At 34.1% G+C, this 10,421-nt stretch overlaps 2 protein-coding genes across 2 annotated transcripts; one reads left to right on the forward strand and one right to left on the reverse strand.

Moving 5' to 3' along the window:
- The first annotated feature begins 1,982 nt into the window (after positions 1 to 1,982).
- On the forward strand, positions 1,983 to 3,064 carry LOC131639885 (uncharacterized). The gene is made up of 3 exons (XM_058910324.1): positions 1,983 to 2,225; positions 2,314 to 2,498; positions 3,058 to 3,064. The coding sequence occupies exons 1-3, from the start codon at positions 2,016 to 2,018 to the stop codon at positions 3,062 to 3,064; spliced, it is 402 nt and encodes a 133-aa protein (XP_058766307.1). The 5' UTR covers positions 1,983 to 2,015.
- A 5,512-nt stretch (positions 3,065 to 8,576) lies between these two features.
- On the reverse strand, positions 8,577 to 9,359 carry LOC131639888 (uncharacterized mitochondrial protein AtMg00810-like). Its single transcript, XM_058910329.1, has one exon. It carries the CDS (start codon positions 9,357 to 9,359, stop codon positions 8,577 to 8,579), a length of 783 nt encoding a protein of 260 aa, XP_058766312.1.
- Between the last annotated feature and the right edge of the window lie 1,062 nt (positions 9,360 to 10,421).

Consider the following 10,421-nt stretch of genomic DNA (forward strand, 5'->3'; position numbering starts at 1 on the left):
GAAAGGAAGACGAACATATCTGCCACCTGCTGTTTACACTCTATCTAGAAAGGAGAAGAAAACATTGTGTAAGTTCCTCAGTGAAGTTAAAGTTCCAGAAGGCTACTCATCAGATATTAGAAGACTTGTGTCCATGAAAGACCTCAAGTTGAAGAGTTTGAAGACGCATGATTGCCATGTTATAATGGAACATTTTTTACCAATAGGTATACGTTCTATTCTGCCAGAAAAAGTAAGAAGCGCAATAACTAAACTGTGTTTTTTCTTCAAGTCAATTTGCAGTAAGGTGATTGATCCCGCGATCTTACCAACATTGCAAATAGAGATAGTTGTTACTTTATGTGATCTTGAAATGTATTTTCCTCCCTCGTTTTTTGACATAATGGTTCATCTAGTCGTTCATCTTGTGAAAGAGACACAATTGTGCGGACCAGCTTATATGAGATGGATGTACCCTTCTAAACGTTATATGAAAATATTAAAAGGGTACGTGAAAAACAAAAGTCGACCGGAGGGTTGTATTGCCGAACGATACATTGTTGAAGAAGCGGTTGAGTTTTGTACTGATTTTCTGTCAAATGTTCAATCAATTGGACTCCCCAAATCTCATATTGTTGAAAAAAAAGAAGGAAAAGGCTAATTGGAAATAAAGTTGTGACAATATCAATGGTCGAGCGGGATCAAGCGCATTTGTATGTTCTGCACAATGTGATTGAGGTTGAGCCGTATGTTGAAATGCACAAGGTTGTTCTCCGAGATTTAAATCCGAATAGAAATGAGAATTGGATAGTACGAGAGCACAATCGAAGTTTCATACCGTGGTTTAGGGAACATATTTATTCAAAGTATCGTTCAGATCCTGCTTCAGTAACATAAAGGTTGAGATGTTTAGCATATGGTCCAAGTATAATTGTGTTTTCTTATAGCGCATACGCAATTAATGGATACACATTTTATACCAAAGAACAGGATGATAAAAGTACTATGCAAAATAGTGGTGTTACCTTGGTAGCTGAAGCAATGCACATATCAAGTGTGAATGACTTAAATCCAAAATTTTCAAATTTGTCATATTTTGGGGTTATCGAGCGCATTTTGGTGTTTGATTACGCGAAGTTTCAGATTTCTGTATTTGGTTGCAAGTGGGTTGAAAATAATAATGGCATACGAATGGATAAGTCAGGATTTTTGCAAGTGGATCTCAATAGGGTGGGGTACAAATATGAGCCTTTCATTCTAGCCTCTCAAGCTAAACAAGTGTTCTATGTCAATGATTCGACAAGTACGAAATGGTCTATAGTGCTTTTATCTAACAAGATAGTTGATGAAAACATTGGAGATCAAGGTGATATTGGTGTTGGCATTGAATCTTGTACAAGAAACGATCAAAATGAGAATGAATCTTGTACTAGAAATGATCATAATGAGGGTATTTGGATCAATCCAACCGTCCGCGTTGTTAAGAGACACGTATACCAAGAAAAGAAAGAGACGTTAGTGAAAAAGGTAATAGTATACATATTCCGACTAATGTGCTTTATTCAATTTGTACCGATTGTTATATATTCAATTTGTATAGTTTTTTTCAATTGAACCATGTATCCGTTTGTCGACTTCTTTACATGTAACTATACTAATTTGCTTCTGCCCGTAATCAAAAGTTGGGCTTAGGGTCTGAATTTCGGAAAACCGACTTCATTTTTGAGTCCGTGAGGACGTTTTACCATAGCCATGTAAATTTCGTTCAATTCCGACAACTTTCTTTTTTTGACACTTATTCTGATTTCACCGATTTCGATTCCGATTTACTTGTACATGCATGGTTTGACTTCCATTTGACTTGTATAGATTGTTAACTTATTAATAGTGTACTAATGTGCTTTAGTTTGTTTGATACAGGTTCAATGACTAGTAATCAAGAAAACTCAAAAGAAAACTCACAAGATAGAGATGCTCCAGATACAAATCCTCCACCTGATACATCATCAAAAGAAGTTGCACGAGGCATCACCATTATGAAGGGAATCGTTCGAGAAAGAGACAAAGGATTAATATATAATTTGGAATGGAATTCTGATAATCAAGCAATTGGTTCTAATTCTGCAAAGTTGACAAGCTACATTGGTACACTTGTTCGTTTGCATATTCCAATCTCCGTACCTAAATGGAATCTGAAAAGCAAAGCGTTGGACGAGAAAAAAGATATGATTTGGGACGAGCTTAAGGTATCATATATGGTTGTTGTTATTATCTTGACGATAATTTGTTTAAATTACTTATACTAACACACTCTATGCGTATGTTTTTTCGCAGAGGTCTTTTAACATACCAGATGAGCGTAAACACTACATACTTAGTTTGGCCGGAAAAAGATATACAGGGTGGAAAGCATTTTTAACAAACACCTATCTTAAGGATAAAGATGGAAACTTTCTTGAAGAGGCACCGGGACGGCCAAAAAAATATGAGCTCTTCATTAAAGATGAAGATTGGGCTGGGTTTTTAGAGCAAAGAGATGAAGCTTTTCGGAAAAGGAGTGCCACAAATAGTGTGAGAGCATCAAAACCCGCGTATCCATACAAAAAAGGGCGTTTGGGATATGCAAGCTTAGAGGAAAAAATTGTAAGTAAATAGAAATGCGTTTTAATTAATTGTCTAAATGTGTTTTAATTGACGATTTTATCATTTGTGTCAATGCATAGTTAGAGGAGACGAAAAGTGAGGAAACCTCACTTCCAGTACATGTGTTGTGGAAGGAAGCTCGTATGGGCAAGAATCGAGCTGTCGATCCCGATGTTCAAAAAGTTTATGATGAATGTGTAAGTATAACATTGTGTCTTTAATTAAATCAAATGTTTTTTAATATATAATTGATTTTTTATCTCCACTAATAATTATTGAAATGTAAATGAATTACAGGAGACCATGTCGCAATCGGTATCCACCGGTGAGGACCAGGATAATAGGAGCGTAGTTAGTAGAGCACTAGATGTTCCTGAGTATCCCGGTCGGGTGAGGGGTAAAGGTCATGGTGTGACTCCAACCTCTTTCTACAAGCATCTAGGAGAAGAAATCCTACCGATGAAGAAGTGTTGCAAAAATTGCAGGAATTGCAAGCACAAGTCTCTGAATTGCAAAGAGATAAAGAGATGTATATGAGAGAAAAGTGCAATACTTCATCGGTGAAAGAAACTAGTGATAAAGCTAGTATCAACTGTCAAAGAAAATTTCCCGAGGTAATTATAAATTCTTTTTTCTTACAATTTTTCTATTTTATTAATGATAATGACTCTATATTTATTATTGGTTTAGGGCATTTCATCTTGCCAACTATATTTATCGTCACCGAATTATCGCCTAGTTGGCAAGGGAAAAGTGCACAACACTTTGGGAGATTTACTTCACCATAGACCGCTCCCGGATGGAAACCTGAAAGTATCCGTTGATGTTGTATTACATCATGATGCGGTGCTACCGGTACCTGTCATGGTCTCAGAAACAACATTGATGTGAGATGCAATAGGGTCATTTGTTGCATGGCCCTCGGAGCTCATTATCATTGGTGATGAGGTATGTTGAAAACCATTATGAATCATTTAGTTTTCGAATGTCAATTCTGAACCGTTACGTTAATTATTTTTTACATTTTAATTTTAGACTGCTCCTACAAAACCCGCAATTAAGGGTAAAGGGATTTTGCAGGAGGACGAGTCTGTTGCATCACTAAAAGAGGCACATTTAAAGTGTTAATATATAATCTGAATCTAAAACTGCATGATTTTATAATTTACCTAAGTTATATGATTTTTAGGCATTTGCTCGGGGGTCACAACAAGTGACGCAGCAAGTTCGTAGCGTACCACCCAAGGAAAAGGGTCCTCCAAAGCCAGGGGTAAAAAAAGGTGGTGCTTTTGTGCCTCGATACCGGACGACACTCGGAACACTTGTTGATATGTCAGATTTGACGGATGGTGCTTTCCGTGAAATTAATATGGATGAAGCTATATTTGGTATTGAATTCCTGTCAAATATTGCACTAGATGACATGCATGAGATTTTTTCGCATGACCAACTAGGCGTCGGTAATATTCACTCATACATCCGGTAATCCGATGAATATATTATTTAATTAGGTGAACAATTTATTTACACATTTCAATGAAAATAATCTAATGTTTATTATGTTTTTATTTAAGGTTGTTGTATGACAAAGTGTTTCGCGGGACTGCATTGTCAAACAGATTCCGTTTCATGTCTTCCGCCCATTGCAGCAGACAGGCAATTGTTACAGAAACGGAATCAGTTAGACAGCGCTTAGTCGATAGATTTCTGTCCACCGGCAATACAAAAAATCTATTTCTTTGGGCGTATAATACCCGACCAGTAGGGTTAGTTTCTCATTCTTGGTTCATCTAATCTTTGTTTCTTTTGCGTAGCAAAATTTTCATATAAACTTTTGTTTTAATTTATAGAGCACACTGGTTGTTGCTTGCTATCAACCCTATAAGAGAAGTGGTATATTTTCTGAATTCGGTAGATGGTGAGTGGACCAATTATCCGGCTATGAAGTCAATGATTGATACGTAAGTGGGATCGTTCTAAATATTCGTGTATATTTATATATTTAATTATTTGTGAGATTGATCTAAATATATGCTTTTATATTTTTGTTAGATCAATACAAGTGTTCCGAAGTCAAAGAGACGCACAGGTATCCCAGACTAAATCAAACAACATTACTTGGATCAAAGTGCAGGTACATTAATTTTCACAATTTTGCTTATAATAGTTATGCTACTTGATAAAACAAGACAACTATAAAATCTTATTTGTTTTTCTATGTAGTGTCCGCAACAGTGAAACAGTTCAGATTGCGGATACTTTGTTTTGAGGTTTATGAAAGAAATCATTCAAATGAATCAATTAGAGATTCCAATCACGGTATGGATTTATAACTTAAGATAATTTATTATAATTTATCACATTTAACTAAATCATTCATATTATGTTTTTGTTATGTAGTACTTTGATGACTTCTATGCAGCTTCTTACACGAGACTTATGTTGGAAGAAATCAAAGAGGAATTGTGTCAATTTTATATTCAGCAACTATTCATATAGGTATGAATACATTATTGTGTGAACAGTTTTATGAATACATTATTTTGATAATGACTTTGTGTTTGAGTTTCTTTGGTGGATGTTGGTTCATTTTGCTTAATATTAGTTGACGATGATGACGTTGTTATATGAATCAAGTTTGTTTTTGTTGTTGTTAAGTGGTGTTGGTAGTTTTATTTGAGACTGGATTAATGACACATTACATTGGTGGATTGAGTTGCAAATCACATGAAATTGTTGCTAATAATATTGTTGATGTTCTTGAATGACAATTTGTTTTCTTGGAAAATTTGAAGTATAGATGTTGGAGCCTTTAATTGACCGTGTTGTTCTGTTCATACTTTGCAGGACCAGGACCGTGCGCTCGTCGGATTTTTTACATTTCGGGCTTATATTCAGATTTAGTTATTGTTAGAGATGAGTTAGTTATATGTATCTGATTTAGTTTGTTTGACATGAGTTAGTTACATGTGAATTGAATTATAATGATGTATATATATTATTTTGGATTATAATGGTATTATATTAGTATATATATTGTCCTACCTATGGTTGAAAATATTACAGGTTGAAAATATATTACAGGTCGAAAATAAATATAGGTTGAAAATATTACAGGTCAAAAATATTACAGGTTGAAAATAAATATAAATTACAGGTCGAACTGGGAGGCTTAAATTACAGGTTGCACTTTAATATACTGCGTTTAGCAACGACAACGCTTTCAAAAACGCTCTTAAAGGACTTCCTACTAAAGCACTTTATAACTAAAAGCGCTGCCTAAGATAAAAAAAAAGCATAAAAGATAAAAAAAGCATAAAAGATAAAAAAAGCGCTTCTGGAAAAAGCGCTGCTATAGGGGGGTTATGAGAGCGCTTTTCTAGATAAAGCGCTGCTATAGGGGAGGCTACGAGAGCGCTTTTCTGGAAAAAGCGCTGCTATAGGGGGGCTACGAGAGCGCTTTTCTAGAAAAAGCGCTGCTATAGAGGGGATACGAGAGCGCTTTTCTAGAAAAAGCGCTGCTACAGGGGGGCTACGAGAGCGCTTTTGGAGTTTCAAAAGCGCTGTCGTTACCTACGGCAGCACTGGCTTTGGCAGCGCTTTTAAGCGCTCTTAAAGCCCAAAAAAGAGCTTTTAAAGCCCTTGCACGTTGTAGTGTATGGGTCACTAATTATAGGTCTACATCCACATTTAAGACAAGAACACCTAACTCCTCCTTCGCTTCGACAACATTTTGAGCAAATGCCCACGTGATAAATCCATTAACTCCTTCTATAAAAATTGGATTAAAGTGCACGTCTTCCTGGATACAATCTATCGTACATCCAACTACAATAATATCAATAATAATGTTCCATACTGCACATATATCCGATCATTGTCTTTTTAGTAACTTTAATTAAAATTTAACTATATTAACTATAAATAAATTTTATAATTATTTTGAAAATATATTTATATAATAACGATATAAACATATAATAAACATTTTTTAATAATATAATACTACTTCATTATATAATACTACTATATCCTTTTTTTTTAAACAAATTACTACTATATTCCTTTTTTTAAAACAAAATAACATTTCACACTATAATAAAAAATTTTAAAAAAAATACTACTTTATCCTTTTTTAAAACAAAATATAATAAACGTATAATAACCTTTTTTTTAAATGTTATGTTTAAAAAAATACTACTTCAAACTATTTTGTTCTTAACAAACTTATTATTCTTTTAAGAAATATAAAATATAATTCTATTCTTTTTAATTTTAATTTAAATATACATATATAATATATTCTCATTTAAGACATATTTTGTTTAAAAAATTGAATTTTCTCTTTAAAAAATATATCTAATATATTTCGTTTTTAATAATATTTTGTTTATAATTCTATTTTTAAAAAAATTAACTATGTTTATATATATAATACATCTATATTCCATTTTATATTTTTATAATATTTTATTTATAATTTAATTTTTTAAAAATAAATAATGTTTTTTATGCATAACTACTATATTCATCTTTAATAAAAAAAGAGTTTTTTTATTACTATTTAATATTCTGTTTTTCATAAACATAAAAAATATATACTATTTTTATTAATATATATATAATAATTAGTTTTTCTTATATACTATTTATATTCATCTTTAATAAAAAAGATATTTTTTATTAATATCTGATATTCTGTTTTTCATAAACATAAAAAATATATACTATTTTTATTAATATATATATATATATATATATATATATATATATATATATATATATATATATATATATATATATATATATATATATATATATATATATATATTCTAAAAAATATAATAAAAAATTTGTTTAAAAAAATTCATATATAATATTCTGTTTTAATATTTTTTTATAAAATTATAATAAAATATAATAATTTGTTTTAATAAATAAAGTAGTAACAAACTCGTGCATACACATGGGTTCGGGTCCGTTACGCGCACTTGTTTATATAATATATATATTTTAAATGGAAAGTTAAAAAATTAAAATCAAATATAATTTTTTTTACATATAAATATATTTAGATCAATAATAGATGTTTTTCCATAAACCATTTTTAGATGAAAAATATTTGATCACAAATACCATTTCTCGTATAGAAAAATATTTACATCAATAATACATTTTTTTTGTATACAAATATGATTTTTGTTTAGGTATCATTTACAAAAATATTTGGATCAATAGTAAATTTTCATATATAAAAATATTTAGATCAATAATAGATTTTTTTAATAATATTTTTATAAATAATAATTGTTAAGAAATGTGGTTGGGCCTAACTCATCCCTACAAAACCGGCTTGTAGGGTGAGGATTGCCCCCACTTATAAGGACATGTTTAGGCCATATATTGTCCGATGTGGGACTCTTAACACACCCCCTCATGCCCAGGACTAGACAACTGGAGCGTGTAAATAAATGGTGGGTGGCCCGATAGCGGAAACCATAGAAGGTGGCCCACCGGATCTTAAACGAGGCTCTTGATACCATGTGAAGAAATGTGGTTTGGCCTAACATCAGAGTGAACTAAAGCACTACGGGGACTTTATTATATATAGAGAGAGATTACAACTAATTATATGATATAGTCGATGTGGGACTATTCTATATACAAATATTATTAACACTATATATTTGCAAATATCAACACTCCCCCTCATGCTTGAGCATATAAGTCAAATGCACCAAGCTTGCCACATATATAATTAGTTCTGGGACTTCGTAAAGATTTTGTAAACACATCTGCTAATTGATCATTGAAGTTGACAAAGCTTGTGACAATTTCGCCTGATTCAATCTTCTCTCTGACAAAGTGACAGTCTATCTCAATATGTTTGGTCCTCTCATGGAAGACTGGATTTGAAGCAATATGCAATACAGCTTGATTATCACAAACAAGTGTCATTGGTCTTGCTTCTCAATTTGAAGTTCTTTGAGCAACTTTTTTAACCAAATGAGTTCACATGTTGCCATTGCCATGGCCCTATATTCTGCCTCGACGCTTGATCTTGCAACTATATTTTGTTTCTTACTTTTCCAAGATATAAGGTTTCCTCCAACAAGTACACAATACCCAGAGGTGGATCGTCTACCAATGGGTGACCCTACCCAATCAGCATCGGGGTATCCAACTATCTGAGTATGTCCTTTATCTTCATACACGAGGCCTTTTCCTAGAGCACGTTTGATGTATCTCAGAATTCGGACAACAACATCCATGTGTTCTTGGCAAGGAGAATATAAGAACTGGCTTACCACACTAACTGCAAAAGAAATGTCCGGACGAGTGACTGTGAGATAATTCAACTTTCCAACCAATCTCCTATACCTTCCTGAGTCAGATAGGGGCTCCCCCTGATTGGGTAGGAGTTTGACACTTGGATCCATAGGAGTATCAGCTGGTTTAGCGTTCAACAAACATGTTTCTTCCAAAATATTCATAGCATATTTCCGCTGAGAAATCACCAAACCATCTTTAGATTGGGCTACCTCAATACCCAAGAAATAGCGGAGTTTACCAAGATCTTTTGTCTGAAATTGATTCGAGAGATGTTGTTTTAACTGGAGTATTCCCTGCTGATCACTGCCAGGTATGACAATATCATCCACATATACAATAAGATAGACACACCCTTGGATAGAGTGACGATAAAACACAGAATGATCAGCTTCACTATGGACCATACTAAACTGTTGTACGACAGTGCTGAATCTGCCAAACCAAGCTCTCGGAGATTGCTTAAGACCATAAAGACACCTGTGTAGCCTACAAACCATATCTGAGGACTCCCCCTGAGCAACAAATCCAGGTGGTTGCTCCATATATACTTCCTCTTCAAGATCACCATGTAAAAAAACATTTTTGATGTCAAGTTGATGAAGAGGCCAATGTCGAATGGCTGCAATGGCTAGAAGAAGTCTAACAGATGCCATCTTGGCAACAGGCGAGAAGGTATCACTATAATCCAACCCAAAAATCTGAGTGTATCCTTTGGCTACCAAGCGAGCCTTAAATCAATCAATCTTACCATCTGGACCAACCTTCACTGTATAAAGCCAACGATAACCTACTAAAGATTTTCCAGGGGGTAGAGGGACCAGTTCCCAAGTACCACTGCTTTGAAGAGCACACATTTCGTCAATCATTGCTTGCCTCCACTCAGGGTGAGATAATGCTTCACCAGGAGTGTTAGGAATAGAAACAAAAGACAAAGAAGACAAACAAATATACTGCAGAGGAGAAAGACGATGATAACATAAATCAATATAATGTGGAGAAGGATTTCGTGTTTGATGTATACCTTTTTGAAGGGAAATCGGAAGATCAGACTCAGGTTGCGGGATCGGATCCAATGATGGCGAAGGCGTCAGAGGAGAGTCTGCAATGACCTCAGGGACATGTACTGTCTCAGGGATAGGTACTACCTCAGGGATAGGTGTGACAGACGTGGGTTGACGAAGCTGATATGTTTGAAGATGGCGAGAAGTGGGGGGGTCAACCGTAGGGCTAGAGTGATGGTGGATAATGGGAAATGGGACTCCCGGAAGAGGTGTGGGAGTACTATCCTGAAGGGGTTCCGGAGTTACTTGGCTGGACTCGAAATATGGAACAGACTCGAAGAAAGTAACATCGGCCGATACGAGGTATCGTTGTAGAGTATGTGAGTAGCAACGATAACCTTTTTGGGATAGATGATAACCAAGAAAGACACACTTAGTGATCGAGCTGATAGTTTATCAAGACCA

The sequence above is a fragment of the Vicia villosa genome, unplaced genomic scaffold (assembly GCF_029867415.1).
Source record: "Vicia villosa cultivar HV-30 ecotype Madison, WI unplaced genomic scaffold, Vvil1.0 ctg.002836F_1_1, whole genome shotgun sequence".
Taxonomy (NCBI): Eukaryota; Viridiplantae; Streptophyta; class Magnoliopsida; order Fabales; family Fabaceae; genus Vicia; species Vicia villosa.

What these genes read in the sequence shown, in the direction of transcription:
- LOC131639885 (XM_058910324.1), top strand. Translation starts at nt 2,016, where the DNA reads ATGAAGGGAATCGTTCGAGAAAGAGACAAAGGATTAATATATAATTTG. An exon ending in TGATTTGGGACGAGCTTAAG is followed by an intron (nt 2,226 to 2,313) that starts GTATCATATATG and finishes GTTTTTTCGCAG; the next exon opens with AGGTCTTTTAACATACCAGA.
- LOC131639888 (XM_058910329.1), bottom strand. Translation starts at nt 9,359, where the DNA reads ATGGTCCATAGTGAAGCTGATCATTCTGTGTTTTATCGTCACTCTATC.